Source organism: Xenopus laevis, chromosome 4L (genome assembly GCF_017654675.1).
Source record: "Xenopus laevis strain J_2021 chromosome 4L, Xenopus_laevis_v10.1, whole genome shotgun sequence".
In the NCBI taxonomy this organism is placed as follows: Eukaryota; Metazoa; Chordata; class Amphibia; order Anura; family Pipidae; genus Xenopus; species Xenopus laevis.
The window spans coordinates 11,250,631-11,269,953 of NC_054377.1; the positions used below are offsets into that span (position 1 = coordinate 11,250,631).

A 19,323-nucleotide genomic window follows, 5' to 3' on the forward strand; every position below is an offset into this window, starting at 1 on the left:
TAGGGTCTGTGTCTCCAAGATGCCCCAGTAGCTCCCCATCTTCTTTTCTGCTGATTCACTGCACATGCTCTGTGCTGCTGTCACTTACTGAGCTTAGGGAGCCACTCACAATATACAGTACACATAGAATAGAAATGTCACAATATAAGGCTGATTAGTAATTAATACACATAATTACTACACGGCAGCACAGAAACCAGTGCAATTAGCATCAGAATTTAATTATCAGCAAACCTGTAGCATCAGCTTATATTACAGGGGAAGCTCATTTTCTGCTGGATAATTAGTGACGAGCCCTAAGCTTAGCTTCTCAACAGCCAATCAGAGCCCACTGAGCATGTGAGTGTCACAGACACTTTCCAAGATGGTGACCCCCTGTGACAAGTTTGAAGTCCTGGATCATTGCTGCTATTGACAAGCTGAAACTTTAGCCTCGTGCAATAAGTTCACTATATATAATATGGAATTTTTAGCCATATTCATTTTTAGGGTTTAGTTCTCCTTTAATAACAATAATTGCTGTAGGCGCAGTGTGATTTAAAAGCTAGGCCGGCAGAAGTCTAGCAGGAAGAAAACCCTGTTGGTGGTGGGGGGAAGACCCTGGAGAAAGTTTTAAAGGGTTAAAGCAACTGTTTTATTGTATACAAATATAAGTTCCTGAAACTTGGTCCCTGGCCACCAATGTTTTATTTTAATACTCTATAACTTGTAAGGGGGGCCCTGGCGCCTAAAGGTTTTTTAAAAAAATATATTTTCTGCGGCCCCAATTTTTTTTCAACTTCTAAGGGGGCCCTGGCGCCAAGGTTTTATTTAAAATATTCTTGGGGTCCCAATTTTTTAACTGGTAAGGGGAGCCCTGCAGGGGAGATCCTGGCCCCTCCGCCGCCTGCTGCCCCCCCTCCCCCGGAAATTCGCTCTTAAAGTACCAGGAGCAGCATTTTTGCTGCCCCTGGCATACCTCCCAACATTTTGGAAGTAAAAAGAGGGACAAAAATTTTTTTCCCGCATGTAGCGCAGCAATTTTTGACCACACCCCTTTCTGTGACCACACCCCCTAATTACCATGTTTGTTTTACAAAATTTGCCAGGTTATGAAAGTTTCAAAATATTTCTCCTTATCTAAACTGTGTTTTTGTGTCTCAAAATTGTTACAAAGTATCTTATTTGCACCTGTTAGCTGTTCTGGGCTCTCTGCTAAAAGCCAATTAAGTGAGAAACTTTGTTTCTTTTTCTGGCTGTTCAGTGCATAGAAAAGAGGGACTTTCCAGTACAAATGAGGGACTGCGGGTTGAGCTGTCAAAAGAGGGACTGTCCCTCCGAAAAAGGGACAGTTGGGAGGTATGCCCTGGCACTTAGTGGGCTGCTGCCGCCTGAGGCGACAGCCTCAACTCGCCTCATTGGCGAAGCACCCCTGGAGCCCTGGCACCAATGTTTTTGTAAAAAAAACTTTTATGGGGACCCATACCTCCCAACTGTCCCTTTTTCAGAGGGACAGTCCCTCTTTTGACAGCTCAACCCGCAGTCCCTCATTTGTACTGGAAAGTCCCTCTTTTCTCTGCACTGAACAGCCAGAAAAAGAAACAAAGTTTCTCACTTAATTGGCTTTTAGCAGATAGCCTAGAACAGCTAACAGGTGCAAATAAGATACTTTGTAACAATTTTGAGACACAAAAACACAGTTTAGATAAGGAGAAATATTCTCAAACTTTCATAACCTGCCAAATTTTGTAAAACAAACATGGTAATTAGGGGTGTGGCCACAGAAATGGGTGTGGTCAAAAAAATTGCTGCGCTACGTGCGGAAACATTTTTTTGTCCCTCTTTTTACTTCCAAAATGTTGGGAGGTATGGGGACCTGGCACCAATGTGTGATTTCTAATGACGGGTAGGGTTTTTTTTAATAAGGGGTTTGTTTCTCCTTTAAAAGTGAACAACCCATCTAACACTCAATGAATAGTTGCACAGGGCACCTCATTTATTAACTCAAGTCACAACCAAATTGTACTGTCATTTATAGCATTCTCTCATTAGAACTCTATTTCCTGTGGCGCGCACAATAAGCGTCACTGCGTGGGCGTGACCGGAACTGTACTGTATACTGCGCTGTAGCTTGTGGAACTCGGAGGCGCAGGTTGCTTTGACTGGAATTAGGTAACTTTGACAACTCACGGGAGTTTAGGAATAAGTCCGCTTGTGTTTATACAATAATGGTGCCCGGGCTGCTCAGTATATACGAGGTGTGTGTGTGGTTCCCTCGCAATAGGGAAATGGCCATGTGTGCCTGTTGGGCTACCATTGTCTGGGGTTCCTGTGTGTGGCTACTGGCTAAGGATTCTGGGAATTGTAGTATTACTAAAGCTCTAAAGTCCCATTAGTCATAAGGATGTTAAAGGGGAAGAAAACCCACAAATCAATTATCCATGGCCCTATTTATGTCCTGTATGAGTCAGTATTTATAGTGGTGGATCTTTGGTTGGCCAATGGGGTAGAAAGCCAGGCTGTGGCTGCTCATCAGGTCAGTGATCATCAGGAGAGGGAAAGCAGGTCCCGCCAATCAGCTGTCATTCTTTTTCTTCCCTAAATCTCACAAGAAGTCAATGGAATGTGTTTTTGGGCCCCCATTTGGCCTTAATTTGGCTCTGCTGTTGCTCCATCAAGTCTGCTTTAAAGAGGCTGTCTGAGACAATTTGCAGTTGGGTTTCATTTTTTATTATTTGTGGTTTTTGGGTTATTTAGTTTTTTATTCAATAGTTTGCAATGTCAGCCATCTGGTTGGTCAAATTCCCCCTAGCAACCATGCATTGATCTGCATAAGAGACTTGAATATGAATAGAAGAGGCCTGAATAGAAAGATAAGGAATACAAAGTAGCAATAACAAATGTGTATCCTATAGCTGACCATAGACGCATAGATCCGATTATACGAATCTTAAGATTCATATGATTTTCAGACCGTGTGTCGAGAGTCCTGTCATTTTTGGTCCGGCGGAGATCGGTCGATCAGACAGGTTAAAAGATTTCTGTCGGCTGCCGATAATATCTCTGCGTGTATTGCTGATCGTACGATTTTCAGTGGGAGACTGCCACCAGATTTGGTCAGACATAACTTTCGTAAGATTGATGTCAGGGGCAGAATATTGGCTGATGTGTTCTTTTACTACTTTATGTGATCGGAATGGTTAGTGGCAGGTCTGGAGATGGGGAAGTCCGATTGTTCCAGGATTCCAACGATCAGATGTTCGCATCTATGGCCAGCTTACAGAGCATTTGTTTTTAAGATGGGTGTCAGTGACCCCCATTTGAAAGCTGGAAAGAGAAGAAGGCAAATACATCTATAAAATATAAATAATTAGGGATGCACCAAATCCAGGATTCGGTTCGGAATTCAGCCTTTTTCAGCAGGATTCGGCTGAATCCTTCAGCCTGGTCAAACCAAATCCTAATATTCATATGCAAATTAGGAGCATGGAGGGAAATCGTGTGACTTTTTGTCACAAAACAAGGAAATAAAAAATGTTTTACCCTTCCCATGCCTAATTTGCATATGCAAATTAGGGTTCAGTTTGGTATACGGCCGAATCTTTCGTGAAGAGTTTGAGGGTTTGACCGAATCCAAAATAGTGGATTCTGTGCATCCCTATAAATAAGAAGACCTTTTGAAAAGTTGCTTAGAATTAGCCATTCTATAAAATACTAAAGGTTAACTTAAAGGTGAACCACCCCTTTAAAGGAGAAATAAATACTTAATAATAAAAACCCTATCTTACAAAGACCCTCCCCCCCAGCCTAACTGCTACTCCTTTACTTACCCCTCCGTGCAGATTCTGTCCAGCAGAGTTCATGGGCGCCATCATCTTCTCTTCGGAATGAGACCAGCATTGCGGCACATGCGCAGTTGGAGCAATTTTCTGTGTTGCGACAACTGCGCATGCACAGGAACTCACAAAAATTGCCGAAGCACCGGCCTCATTCCGTAGATTACCGAAGCGACTGAATATGGCGCCCGTGAACTCCACTGGACAGAATCTGCACTGAGGGGTAAGTAAAGAGTTAGGGGCATTTGCCTGGGGTAGCAGCTAGGCTGGGGAGGGGTCTTTGTAAGGTAGGGGGTAGGGTTTTCTTTTTATTAAAGGGGTTGTTCACCTTCACACAACTAGCTGTTTTCCGATAGAAGGTAATGGGAAAAATAAGTAATTTCTGGTGATCTATTTTCTATGTGTCACCGTTTTTCTAATATTGAAGTGTAAACAGTGTCTTTTTTCGCCTTCTAAAGCAGCTCTGGGTGTTGGGGTCGCCGACCCTGTAAACTGTTCTAAAGTGAAACATTTAGTTGATACATTTCTTATCTTTGTCCCTGCTGAACAGAATCTCTGGGTTTCATTACAGGCAGCTGTTAGAATTGATACAATAGTTGCTAATACTACAGAGATGCTGCTGAGAAATGTATCCACTAAATGTTGCAAAATTGTAACCGTTTAGAATCTGCGCCTGAATTACTGAGCTGCCAGACTCAAACACCAGAGACAGGGACATTCAACTTTAAACTTAAAGGGATACTGTCATGGGAAAAACATATATTTTTCAAAATGAATCAGTTAATAGTGCTGCTCCAGGAGGATTCTGCACTGAAATCCATTTCTCAAAAGAGCAAACAGATTTTTTTATATTGTCCAATTCATGCATAGATGGAGCACCAAGATGGCCAAAAATCGATTAAAAACTTTGATTTTTATTTCATCATGTTAAAACAATCAACAGACAGCATGCCCTTGCAATCCCCTGAGCACATGGCCCAGGGGATTGCAAGGGCATGCTGTCTGTTGATTGTTTTAACATGATGAAATAAAAATCAAAGTTTTTAATCGATTTTTGGCCATCTTGGTGCTCCATCTATGCATGAATTGGACGTTGTACTTTTACCGATGGGACCACGGTCGGATGTGCAGCACAAGCTGAGCCAGTGATCGGTGAGTGCTCCCACTGCTTACCTAGATTTTTTTATATTCAATTTTGAAATCTGACATGGGGCTAGACATATTGTCAATTTCCCAGCTGCCCCAATTCATGTGACTTGTGCTCTGATAAACTTCAATCACTCTTTACTGCTGTACTGCAAGTTGGAGTGATATCACCCCCCCCAGCAGCCAAACAACAGAACAATGGGAAGGTAACCAGATAGCAGCTCCCTAACACAAGATAACAGCTGTCTGGTAGATCTAAGAACAACACTCAATAGTAAAAACCCATGTCCCACTGAGACTCCTTCTGTTACATTGAGAAGGAAAAAAAGCAGCCTGCCAGAAAGCATTTCTCTCCTAAAGTGTAGGCACACGTCACATGACCACATTTAATTTAAAATAATGGAAAGTAATTGGAAAAAAAAATCTTTATTTCTGGGGAACAATCTGAAAACAAATTAACTGAAAAAAAGTGTTTGAAAGGTGAACAACCCCTTTAAGGGTTTGTTTCTCCTTTAACTTTTCTTATTGCAACTGTAAAACCCGGATCACCAGACCATGGGCAGCCATGGCTCGGGAGCAGGGACTACAGAAATCTAGAGAGCTGGGAAGAGAAGAGATAATGATGTAGTTGGGCCCAAATGTGGATTCATTTTCAGCACAACAGTTTACTGATTATCTTTACCCTCTCTCTCAGGCACCATGTCTATGTCACACCTTTATGGCAAAGATGAGGACAGCGATGGAGTGGAGATGGAGAACTTTGAGATCACAGACTGGGACCTGCAGAACGAGTTTAACCCCAACCGCAGAAAGCATTTCCAGACAAAAGAGGAGGCGACCTACGGCATGTGGGCAGAGCACGACTCTGATGATGAGAGGCCAAGCTTTGGGGGGAAAAGGTTGGTGGCTCTTTAGACTGGCACAGTGGTGACTTCTGCAGCTGCTTATTCTCCTGATATTGGAGTAGTATTACGGTCACCTATGAGCACACAAAGGCAGGATTCCATTGCTCCTCATGCTAAATTAAGTCATGTGGTTGCACCCTATTTCTTTTTTTCAAAAAAAAAAATTTTTCTGTGCACAACTACAGTCCGTCCGACTTTCTGCCAACCTTTCTACCTTCAAAAGATCCAAAAACACTTATTTCGAAAAGCCCTCCCATTACTCTGTTTAGCTACCAAATGCAATACCATTTGCTACATCTCTCACCTGCTTATTTTTAATCTTGCCCACTCCCACACCTTGTGTCTTATTCCCTTCCCCTTTAGATTGTAAGCTCTTTTGCACAGAGCCTTCACTACCTTTTGTACTGGTCTTTATGTATGTAACTCTGTATGTTGTATGTATGTAATTCTTGTATAAAAAACACATTTATTCTACAATGATGCACAATATGTTGGCGCTCTAAAAATACATGGTAATAAAAATAACAACGTTGCATAGCAACATACATTCATATACTCGTAAGTCTCTTCCTAGAATAATCTGTCCCATTACCCTGCCCCATTCTTCATAGTTTACAATGGGTACTGATTGATGGCATAATTAAGATAAATTCTCCGCCCATAGGACACTAAAGTGATAGAATGATCAACTTGTTTGGTCCATCCTACCCAAGTTTTCCAAAAGTCTAGGATGTACTTAATTGAGGGTGCCAAATATTATTCTGAGGGACAAGTAAAAGTCCGAAAGACAAAAAAAGTAAGTGTCATTTACTTGGGGGTTCCAATTTTAGGCACCCCAGTCAGTGAACTTACAAATTGGCGACCCTGTTGAATTGAACTTTGCTAGATTTTTAATGGTTAACTTTTCAGGTAAGACCTCAATGCATGAGACTTATCAGTCTTTTTATCATAGGAATGTGCTCATTAAATCAATTGTAACTTAAATGAGTTGTGATTGTAGGGGCATGACCCAATTTAGCTTGACTTTCTCTTTGCTTCTGCCAAGCATGGGTATACAGGAACATTATCTCATCTATCTCATCCAGTTCTTCTGTGTTAACCTCCATTCAGTGTTATGCTTTTGTGAACCAATGCTGGTGCTGCTAATAAAGTCACCTTTCATGTGATTCCTTCATAGATCCCGAGACTACTCTGCCCCTGTTAATTTTATCAGCGCTGGAATCCGTAAGCCAGCTGCAGAAGAAAAATCTGATAGTGATTCTGACAGTGAAACACAATCAAGAAGGGAAAATTTCCCAAAGGATTTTGAAGCAAAGAAGCTAAGGACGGTAAGATGAGTCTAAAAGTCCCCATACACGGGCAGATATAAGCTGCAGACGGATTGCCCAGTTTATGGGGCCTTCTGACTGGCTTCCCTGATCGGTATCTGGCCGAAAAGTTGGGCAGATGTCGAATGGCCAGGCTTAAAAATCCCGTCGGCTCAAGTACCGCAAAGGTCCTCAATCCGACCGCCCATTATCATCTGATTGTTGGGCCCTAGGGCCCATGTTCAGATCAGCATGATATCGCTCACCTCATGGTGGCATATCAGGGCCAAACAAGCGGATCTCCTTACATATGGCCAGCTTTAGAGAAGTGTCAGTATTTCCAATAATAATAGTCTGACCATCCCTTATTTTAAAAGTTCCTAGACCAAATTATTTCATAATAAAAGTACGTTAAATCATTTTTTTTTTGTTTTACAGGGTGGTAATTTTAAACCATCACAGAGGACGTTTGCTGGAGGAATAAAGTCAAACACAGATTTTGGTTCTTGGGAGCGGCATACGAAAGGAATTGGGCAGAAGCTCCTACAGAAGATGGGTTACATGCCAGGGAGAGGCTTGGGAAAGAATGCTCAAGGTATATCTGCCAGTGACATTATACTGGAAGCTCTATTTAGAGCCCTATTGCAATAGATTTGCTTCCACTTATATCAATAAATACAAATACACAATATCCATGATATTCCCCTAGGTGCTGATATTTTAGCACCTGGGGGAATGCAAACATAAGATAAACTGCATCATTATACTTTGCTGCAAGAAAAGAGAGACTGAAATGGGCATTGTCTTGTTTACAGGCATCATTGCCCCCATTGAAGCCAAACAAAGGAAAGGTAAAGGAGCAGTAGGGGCTTATGGCTCAGAAAGGACCAAGCAGTCGATTAAGGATTTCCCTGTTGTGGATTCTGAAGAAGAGGAGGAGAAGGTACGTTATCATTTGGTAGGGAATAAACCAAGATATATATTTCTGAGGAGATCATGGCACTGTGCTGGCAGCCAATAAAGTGGTTCCAGTGGAATGTGCCCCCAAGTGGGAGTAAGGACATGAACACAATTTCCTTATCTCTGAAACCCCAAACCTGATATATTACGCCATTTAAATAAGCGGCCGTTCTATGCAGGATTTTCAGAAGGAGATGAGTCAATGGCGTAAGGAGCCTGGCGGAGGGAAGAAAAAACCTAAATACTCCTATAAAACCGTGGAGGAGCTGAAAGCCAAAGGCAGAGTGGGGAAGTCTTTGTCGGCACCCCAAAAGGAGATATCCCAAGTAAAGGTGAGCCCCAGTGCACGTATAAAATCGCAATGTGATTAGGCTTGTAATGTCAAATGGACTGCAAACAAAATCATCTATTATACGGGTATGTTTATCAACGAGTTAAGTTAGTGATCAACGCAGTCTGCTAGAATGAAATTCTGTCACTCTTTATTCATTTATATGGGATTTTGAGAGGTGTATTTATCAAAGGATGAACTTTCACTCATTGATAAATACTCTTTTAAAAATCCTATAGAAATGAGTGGGGGAATTTCACTCTAGAGAACTGTGGAGACCTCTAACTTCACTCTTTGATAAATATACCCCATAGTTTTCAGCTGATGCTATAAATGAATATAAAATTGCATTCCTGAACCAGCAAGTGTATTTTTTTTAGTTGTAATATTGGTGTGTAGGTGCATCTCAGGTCATTTTGCCTGGTCATGTGCTTTCAGAAAGAGCCAGCACTTTAGGATGGAACTGCTTTCTGGCAGGTTGTTGTTTCTCCTACTCAATGTAACTGAATGTGTCTCAGTGGGACCTGGATTTTACTATTGAGTGTTGATCTTAGATTTACAAGGGAGCTGTTATCTTGTGTTAGGGAGCGGCTATCTGGTTACCTTCCCATTGTACTGGAACAAGGTAGAGCAAGCGCACACCCACGGCAACCTCCTGGAGATAACAGCCTGGTGCTCAGTAGTAGAGGATACGGCAACCTCCAAATTGAGCCGAAGAGCCCATTGTTCCATTGTAAGGCTGCTGGGGCGGGGGTTGTATCAATCCAACTTTGCAGTAAAGACTGATTGAAGTTTATCAGAGCACAAATCACATGACTGGGGGCAGCTGGGAAACTGTCAATATGTGTAGCCCATGTCCGGTTTCAACATAAATATAAAAAAAATCTGTTTGCTATTTTGACAAACAGATTTCAGTGCAGAATTCTGCTGGAGCAGCACTAGCATGACAGTATCCCTTTAATCCTCCTATTGTGTTATATTTCCAAACACAAAGCCAAAAAGAGAGGGAGCACTTCATATGGTTACAGCTGTATTTGTTTAAATGCTTTACACGTCTATACAATAAAATTATGCCATCTTAGACATTCCTGTGTGTCCTTTACAGTTCGCCACGGGATCCAGTGTTATAGTGGCCCATTAATGGTAGGAAAATGAGCTTCTCCTTCTCTCACATTAGGTGATTGATATGACTGGTCGGGAGCAGAAGGTCTACTACAGTTACAGTCAACTTGCCCAGAAGCACAACATTCCTGGAGAGGCGCCTGGTCAGGGGGTCAAGGAAGAGAAGCCTCAGGGTTTTGCTCTGCCAGAGCTGGAGCACAACTTGCAGCTACTAATTGATATGACTGAGCAGGAGATCATTCAGAATGACCGGCAACTACAGTATGAGCAGGACATGGTGGTGAACCTCACCCACGAGCTGGAGAAGCTTTCTGAGGTGCTGGAACGGGAGGATAAAGCCATAGAGAACCTGAGTAAGGTTCTGGAGACTGTAGAGGAGTGTGAACGTCGGATACAGCCTACGTGTGATAACCCTCTGACATTAGAGGAGTGTGCACGGATATTTGAGATGTTGCAAGACAAATACTATGAGGAATACAAGATGTCTGAGAAGGCAGACCTTTCTGTGGCTATTGTTTACCCACTGATGAAAGATTATTTCAAAGACTGGAACCCACTTAGGGTAAGTGACTGCAGATATTTTTGATAATAGGGGACATGATTACCCTGTTGCCCTTTAAAGTAGGGATGCACCGAATACACTATTTTGGATTCGGCCAAACCCCCGAATCTTTCACGAAAGATTCGGCCGAATGCCGAACCGAATCCTAATTTGCATATGCAAATAAGGTGTGGGAAGGGGAAACTTTTTTTACTTCTTTTTTTGTGACAAAGTCACGCAATTTCCCTCCCCGCCCCTAATTTGCATATTCAAATTAGGATTCGGTTCGGCCGGGTGGATGGATTAGGCAGAATCCTGTTGAAAAACGCCAAATCTCGAACTGAATCCTGGATTCGGTGAATCCCTACTTTAAAGGGGGTGGTTTTCAGGTCAGGACCCAGGATAAGAGCTAGTCGATTTAAAGGGTTTGTTCACCTTTAAATTACTTTAAGTATGATGTAGAGAGTGATAGTCTGAGATAATTTGCATTTGGTTTTCAATTTTTATTACTTGTGGATATTATTTAGTTTTTTATTCAGCAGCTGTCCAATTTGCAATTTCAGAAGTCTGGTTGCTAGGATACAAATAATCCTAGCAACCGTGCATTGATTAAAAGGAGAGACTGGAATATGAGTGAGATCTGAATAGAAAGTTGAGTAAAAAAAGGAACAATATATTTGTAGCCTTTCAGAGCATTTGTTGTTTAAAGGGGAAGTAACGTCTAAAATAGAATAAGGCTAGTAATGCTGTATTTTGTATACTAAACATGAACTTACTGCACCACAAGCCTAATCAAACAAATAATTTATGCTTTCAAAGTTTGCCGCAGGGGGTCACCATCACCAAGTGGATTTTATAGTTTTTGTATTGTTTAATACAAAATACAAACTTTCTCCAACTCTGCAGAACCAGTGGCTGCAGCAAAACAAGTAGAATCCCAGTTTATCTGTTTAAATCTGGCTCCATGATCTTTGTCCCTGCAGCTGGAGTTGGAAACAGTAAAGGGGATGTAAAGGCAAAATAAAATCCAATACAAAGACTGTCTACACATTCGCCGACTGCTCTACAGGGAAACAAACAAAGCTGCTTGAGTTCTGCATGGCTGGGAAGTAAGGCGGGGGCTCCCCCTGCTGTTCATAAGTATGATTGTTTCCCTGCAGAGCAGTTAGGGACCGTCTGACAATTCCTATCCACAGCAGTAAATGAAGGGAGAATTTCACTGCATACAGTTAGGTTTCTTATAAAAATGGTACACATTTTTTTTAATTAAAGTATATTGGATATAGGTTTCTTTTTCGTTAAAGAAAGTAATAATGGGATTTTATTTTTTATTTATTTATTTTTTGCTTTTACATGCCCTTTAAATGGGCTCAATGAGCCCCATTTGAAAGCTGAAGAGAGTTAAAAAAAACTATAAAAAAAAATAAACAATGAAGACCACCTAAAAAAGTTGAACTGGCCATTCTATTACATCCCCTTTAAGGAAGCAAAAATGTTCTTACGGCATTGAGCTAAGGGGACATATAGCACAGCACAAAACTGTGTGTTGATGGATGGCTGACACTTTTGGGTTCGTGGAGGGGATTAATGATGTTTAAGAGCAAGATCTCCATTCTCTTAACATATGTGCCCTGGGTGTATCCTTTTCCTATTTCTTATTTCTCATGTCTTTCTCTTTTTTACTAGGATCCTAATTATGGGACTGATGTCATGAGTAAGTGGAAGAACCTTCTAGAGGAAGGTCACCTATCTCACAGTGCGCACGATGCAGCTATGGACCCATATCACAGGTACTAATTACCCCCTTACCCCATAGTCAAGTATTGGCTGAAAACTGGCACCCCTATAAATATTAGGGATGCACCGAATCCAGGATTTGGTTCAGGATTTCGGCCAGGATTCGTCCTTTTTCAGCAGGATTCGGCCGAATCCTTCTGCCCAGCCGAACCAAATCCTAATTTGCATATACAAATTAGGGGTGGGGAGGGAAATTGCGTGACTTGAAAACAAAGAAGTAAAAAATGGTTTCCCCTTCCCACCCCTAATTTGCATATGCAAATTAGGGTTCGGTATTCGGCCAAATCTTTCACGAAGGATTCGGGTGTTCGGCCGAATCCAAAATAGTGTATTCGGTGCATCCCTAATAAGTATCACTTTCTCTATTCTTTAAGGTTTGAAGTAGAATAACGTATGAATGAAACAACTTCCACAAATGGTCATCAGCTTGTGATTCTTTCCAAACCCATCTCCATACCTGGAGACAAAGTGGAATTTTTTTTTTTTTTTTTTTTTGTGGATCACACTCAAATTTCCAATCCATGTTAGTTTTTTTAAAACTCCTTAAAATCGAGTAAATTCAACTTAGGGATATTTATTAACAAAATCAAATTGTTAAAACTCGGTCGAATTGTACCGATCTGAAAACTGGAATTGAGTTCCTTTTGAATTAAAAAAAACTTTCTGAAAAAAAAACCCTTAAATGTCAGGAAGGCTACAAACATCTCCAAATTGATCCCTGGACCTCTCCCATTGACTTATACAGTAAGTTGGCAGGTTTTAGGTGGCAAATAGTCCAATTTTAGTTCTTAAAGGGCCAGAGTATGATAAATCTTGAAATTCAAATTAAAACTTGAATCGAGTTTGGTTAATTCACAATTCGAATTTGATAGTTTTGACCAAAAAAAATTAGAATTTTCAATTCGACTCTTAATGTATTGCTTAGACTTTCGTTTTGTTCTTCGACAGCACTTAGATACTAGATCAGATGATGCCGGTGCTGTTCCTTATTCTGTAAATTTGTCTTTTTTTCCCACGCAGGTTGCTCTGGGAGATGTGGGTTCCCTTCTTGCGAAACATCATTGCCCAGTGGCAACCCAGAAACTGTGCTCCCATGGCTGACTTTTTAGACAGCTGGGTCCATTTGCTGCCAGTCTGGATTCTGGATAATATACTAGATCAGCTTATTTTCCCCAAATTGCAAAAAGAGGTAAGTGTGCAAATTCTGATTTTCCTTCTGTAGTTCTTTGCTTATATGTATTAACCAAAGTACACTAGTTAAAGGGGTTGTTCACCTTCCCAAAACTTTCAGTTGAGTTGTTTGTTTTCCAGAAATAAAGACTTTTTTCAATTTCTTTTTATTTTTTTACAGTTTTTCCAAAATCTAAGTTTAAAGTTGAATGTCCCTGTCGCTGGTGTTTGAGTCTGGCAGCTCAGTAATTCAGGTGCAGATTCTGAACTGTTACAATTTTGCAACATTGAGTTGATACATTTCTCAGCAGCATCTCTGGAGTATCAGCAACTATTATATCAATTCTAACCGCTGCCTTTAAAGGGCATGTCAAGGCAAAAAAATAAAATCTAATTTTTACTTTCTTTAATGAAAAAGAAACCGATCTCCAATATACTTTAATTAAAAAATGTGTATAGTTTCTATAAGAAACCTGACTATATGCAGTGAAATTGCCCCTTCATTTACTGCTGTGGATAGGAATTGTCAGACGGTCCCTAACTGCTCTGCAGGGAAACAATCATACTTATGTACAGCAGGGGGAGCCCCCGCCTTACTTCCCAGTCATGCAGAACTCAAGCAGCTTTGTTTGTTTCCCTGTAGAGCAGTCGGCGATTGCGTAGAGATTTGTATTGGATTCTATTTTGCCTTTACATCCTTTACTGTTTCCAACTCCAGCTGCAGGGACAAAGATCATGGAGCCAGATTTAAATAGATAAACTGGGATTCTATTTGGAGGATTATTTTGCTGCAGCCACTGGTTCTGCAGAGTTGGAGAAAGTTTGTATTAAACAATACAAAAACTATAAAATCCACATTAGATTACATGACAACACAGGACCCAGTGCAGTCTGTATATTCTGATTATTAATTAGTCTTGCTGTATCGGCTTCTGGCAGATATTATTTGACTTGTGCTGTTTTGATCATTTATGACGATCCCTAAGCAGCCCAGATCACACTGAGCATGTGCACAGCCTTGGTCTTGCAAAGATGTATGACAAAGTTACAAGATGGTGACCCCCTGTGGCCAACTTTGAAAGCATAAATCATTTGTTTGATTAGGCTTGTGGTGCAGTAAGTTCATGTTTATGTTTAATATACAAAATACAGCATTTCTAGCCTTATTCTATTTTAGACTTTACTTCCCCTTTAATGAAACTCGGTGAATCTACTCAGCAGGAACAAAGATATGAAATGTATCAATTAAATGCATCAATTTAAAACAGTTTACAGGGTCGGTGACCCCCCCCCCCCATCCAGAGCTGCTTTAGAAAGGGGAAATATTAGACTTACAATTCAATATTAGATAAATGATCACACATAGAAAATGATTGGAAAAAGTCTTTATTTCTGGTGAACAATCTGAAACCAACTGAACCGAAAAAAGTGTCGGAAGGTGAACAACCCTTTTAAGACTTACCTGCAGTTACTATGGGCAATTTGGCATCTCTCACATATGATTTTCGTTTCTGTGTTCAGGTTGAAAACTGGAACCCGCTGACAGACACAGTCCCGATCCACTCGTGGATTCACCCTTGGCTACCTATGATGCAGTCGCGGCTAGAGCCACTCTTCTCACCGATTCGGAATAAACTGTCCAATGCCCTTCAGAAATGGCACCCCAGCGATTCCTCTGCCAAACTGATTCTGCAGCCCTGGAAGGAGGTGTTTACTCCAGGCTCTTGGGAAGCCTTCATGGTGAAGAACATTGTGCCCAAGCTAGGTGAGTTGGTGCTAATGGCAGCCTCCAGTGTTGTTTTTTTTCGTATGCTGTTAGTTACATTTCATAACAGGAATGTCGGGTCATATTTATTATTATATCTTGCTCTTTCTACAGTTTCCGACTGATCTTTGCTACTTCTAATTGAGCCAAAAAAATTAAACATTTTGTATTTACATAGTAATACAGGTTAAGTTGGCAACCTCTATCAACCAATCAGATGTTTTCTTCCATTATTCCAGCTGCGCTATACACCTAAAAGCTGTTGTCTTGTTCCAATGGGCTGCTGGCTCAAATACAAATAGCTACCCCTTAATCTTCTCACTGTGAATTACGTCAGTAATACTCATTCCTTCTCCTGTTGGTAGAGTTGTTCATCTCATGCTCCGTGCCAATGACCCTCTCTCTCTTTCTCTCTCTCCGACTCTAGGCATGTGTCTCAGCGAGTTTGTTATTAATCCACACCAACAGCACATGGAGGTCTTTCACTGGGTCACGGACTGGGAGGGGATGGTCGCTTTGTCCAGCATCGTAGGGCTCCTGGAGAAACATTTCTTCCCCAAGTGGTTACAGGTATTTTATTATAAAATGCAATTATGGCTATGCATTGGATTTAGTCTTGATAATTATTTTCTGTAAGAACAATTGGTGTTTCCCCAGGTAAATTCTTTAAAGGAGAACTAAAGCCTTACTAAAGAAGTAGGTAGAAATGTTGTACATTATGTTTTGTGCTTCTGTACCAGCCCAAGGCAACCACAGCCTTTTAGCAGTAAAGATCCGTGTCTCCAAAGATGCCCCAGTAGCTCCCCATCTTCTTTTCTGCTGTGCTGCTGTCACTTACTGAGCTTAGGGACCCACTCACAATATACAGTACACATAGAATAGAAATGTCACAATATAAGGCTGATTAGTAATTAATACAGATAATTACTACATGGCAGCACAGAAACCAGTGCAATTAGCATCAGAATTGAATAATCAGCAAACCTGTAGCATCAGCTTATATTACAGCCAGGGAAGCTCATTTTCTGCTGGATAATTAGTGACGAGCCCTAAGCTTAGCTTCTCAACAGCCAATCAGAGCCCACTGAGCATGTGAGTGTCACAGACACTTTCCACGATGGTGACCCCCTGTGACAAGTTTGAAGTCCTGGATCATTGCTGCTATTGACAAGCTGAAACTTTATGCTGGTGCAATAAGTTCAGTATATGAAATATGGCATTTTTAACCATATTCAATTTTAGGGTTTACTTCTCCTTTAACTTGATACTGATCCAGCTTGTGTACTACAGGTAAAATTACATTATGAACTTTTATAATGTTGCTTAAGGAGTGGAGCCTTTTTTGCAATGTTTGTGTGCTGAATCCCATCCCTTTCTTAGTATTATGGATGGGACTTTTTTTATTTTTTATAACAAATGTTAATACAAATGTAAAAAAAAAATGGCTGTTGTTGGCACATAGTAATGAAGCAGGAGCTTCTAGTACTAGGAAGTGTGAGTGTTAAGAATATAACATCAAGTACTATGTTATTAACCAGGATTATTATTTGTAGGTGTTGTGTTCCTGGCTCAGCAATAACCCCAATTATGAAGAGATCACAAAGTGGTATCTAGGCTGGAAGTCTATGTTCTCTGACTTGGTGTTGGCTCACCCTGCCATCAAGGACAAATTTAATGAGGCTCTAGACATCATGAATAGAGCCGTTTCCTCTAGTGTTGGTAAGTAAATATGCTTGCAGTAATGACCCAGCCCTGCAGTGTGCACATACTCTTCTGCTTGTATATTGAAGGAATTGTTCAGTTAAAAATAAAAACTGGTTAAATAGATAGACTGTGCAAAATAATACAGTTAGTTACGCAAAAATGTAATGTATAAAGGCTGGAGTGACTGGATGTGTAACATAATAGCCAGAACACTACTTCCTGCTTTTCAGTTCTCTTGGTTTCCACTGATTGGTTACCAGGCAGTAACCAATCAGTGACTTGAGGGGGGGGGGCACATGGGTCATAACGCTTCGTCGCATCGGAGCAGATGGACACACACCACAAAAATCGGTTGTGTAGTTCTACCCTTAAACTTTAGTGATCGCCAGAGATGAATTTGTCTTCTTGGGATGGGGGAGTGAGAGAGGGGGGATCTCGCACTGTTTTAGTGAAAGTAGTTTGGGAGATGATCTAACATTATTTTAATGAGAGCACGAGGCAGTCATCGAAGAGCTGAGGTTGAGGCACTGGGAGAAAAGCTGAAGTTATTTCATTGTGAGGATGAGGCAGTGGGAGAAAACCTGACATAGTTACTTGAGAGGATGAGATTTTGTAAAACACGGGATGCAACGAATCCAGGATTCGGACAGGAGTCGGCCTTTTTCAGCAGGATTTGGATTCGGCCGAATCCTTCCGCCCGGCTGCACAGAATTTGAATCCTAATTTGCATATGCAAATTAGGGACCGGTGGGTACTGGGAGAAGAGCTGAATTTATTTCATTGTGAGGATGAGGCAGTGGGAGAAAACCTGACATTTTGACTTAAGAGGATGAGATTTTGTAAAACTAGGGATGCCTAGGATTTGGCCAGGATTAGGCCTTTTTCAGCAGGATTCGGGCGAATCCTTCCACCTGGCCGAACAGAATCCGAATCCTAATTTGCATATGCAGCTGACAGCTGACATTTCAGGAGGAGGATGAGGCAGTGGGAGAAAAGCTGATATTTTTACTTAAAATTAGGGATGCACCGAATCCTTCCAGGCGAACAGAATCCGGATCCTAATTTGCATATGCAAATTAGGGTCGGGGAGGGAAATCGCGTGACTTTTTGTCACAAAAAAAGGAAGTAAAAATAGTTTTCCCCTTCCCAACCCTAATTTGCATATGCAAATTAGGATTCGGTTCGGTACACGGCCAAATCTTTCGTGAAGGATTCGGGGGTTCAGCCGAATCAAAAATAGTGGTTTCGGTGCATCCCTATATAAAACGTTTCATTATATATATTGAAGACCAATTCCATACCACTATGAACAGACTAAACTGCCAGTGAGACTAGAAAAGAAATGGCTAGATGATTATAAGTATGTGAGTTAATGCTTTGAAAACGATTCTGTGGGTTACCAAAGCTTTCCCTTCTGTTGCAGGTGCTTACATGCAGCCGGGTGCCCGTGAGAGCATCGCTTACCTTACACAGACGGAGAAAAGGAAGGATTTCCAGTATGAGGCTATGCAGGAGAGGCGGGATGCGGAGAGCATTGCTCAGAGGGGAATAGGGGCCGCAGCAGCTGTGCCCATGAACTTCAAGGATCTGATCCAGTCCAAGGCAGAGGAGCACAACATCGTATTCATGCCTTTAATTGGCAAGCGGCACGAGGGAAAACAACTGTACAACTTCAACCGCATCGTCATCTATATAGACAGAGGTGTTGTGTTTGTACAAGGAGAGAAAACGTGGGTGCCCACATCCCTGCAGAGCCTTATCGACATGGCCAAATAGACTTCTAATCAGACAACATCTCTCGGCCACCCCTTGTATATACCTGTATCTAATGTATTTCATTAGTGCTTCAATCACCGGATGGGTTGCTGATATCACTTCCTGCTTTGACTACCGACTTCTTGATTCGACAAAGAGAGACTGTACTGCAGTTATTTTTGCATTTAATAAATCCAGATTGTCCTTGTGTTCCCAGTGGTCTAACTGCATCCCAGGATCTGTATAACAGAGACGTTTAATGGAGTATCAGATCCAAACAAAACAATACAGTTCAATTTCATTTCTCCTTTGAGTTAACTTAGTCTTTTTTTGTAAAGACTGGAACCTGCTTAGGGTAAACGATAAAGGACTGCAGATATTTTGAATAGTAAGGAGCATGATTACACTGTGGCCCTTTTGTGGGGTTTTCAGGACCCAGGATAAGAGCCAGTCGACTTAAAGGGGTTGTTCATCTTTAAATCAACTTTTAGTATGATGTAGAGAGTGATATTCTTAGACAATTTGCAATTGGTTTTCATTTTTTATTATTTATGTTTTTTCAGTTATTTAGATTTTTATTCAGCAGCTCTCCAGTTTGCAGTTTCAGCAATCTGGTTGCTGGGGTCCAAATTACCCTAGAAACCATGCATTGATATGAATAAGAGACTGGAATATGAATAGGAGAGGCCTAAATAGAAAGATAAGTAATAAATAGTAGCAATAACAATACATTTGTAGCCTTATGGAGCATTTGTTTTTTAGATGGGGGGGGGTCAGTGACCCCCATTTGAAAGCTGGAAAGAGTCAGAAGAAGAAGGCAAATCATTTAAAAACTATAACAAAAACATAACTGACCAATTGAAAAGTTGCTTAGAATTGCTAAAAGTTAACTTAAAGGTGAACCACTCCTTTAAAGGGAAAGTAACGTCTAAAATGAAATAAGGCTAGAAATGCTGTATTTTGTATACTAAACATAAATATGAACTTACTGCACCACAAGCCTAA

General features: G+C 41.0%; 1 protein-coding gene across 1 annotated transcript; it reads left to right on the forward strand.

The window, feature by feature from the left end:
• The first annotated feature begins 2,114 nt into the window (after positions 1–2,114).
• Positions 2,115–18,527, forward strand: tfip11.L (tuftelin interacting protein 11 L homeolog). The gene is made up of 13 exons (NM_001094173.2): positions 2,115–2,151; positions 5,656–5,860; positions 7,044–7,194; positions 7,612–7,768; positions 7,989–8,116; positions 8,313–8,465; positions 9,642–10,148; positions 11,814–11,917; positions 12,945–13,113; positions 14,616–14,859; positions 15,287–15,429; positions 16,413–16,578; positions 17,987–18,527. Exons 2-13 carry the CDS (start codon positions 5,661–5,663, stop codon positions 18,337–18,339), a joined length of 2,475 nt encoding a protein of 824 aa, NP_001087642.2. The 5' UTR covers positions 2,115–2,151; positions 5,656–5,660; the 3' UTR covers positions 18,340–18,527.
• Positions 18,528–19,323: the final 796 nt, after the last annotated feature.

Excerpts from the sequence above, each read along its gene's own strand:
- tfip11.L (NM_001094173.2), top strand. The coding sequence starts at position 5,661 with ATGTCTATGTCACACCTTTATGGCAAAGATGAGGACAGCGATGGAGTG. Across the intron at positions 10,149-11,813 it reads AAGACTGGAACCCACTTAGG|GATCCTAATTATGGGACTGA; the intron begins GTAAGTGACTGC and ends CTTTTTTACTAG. Across the intron at positions 14,860-15,286 it reads GAACATTGTGCCCAAGCTAG|GCATGTGTCTCAGCGAGTTT; the intron begins GTGAGTTGGTGC and ends CTCCGACTCTAG.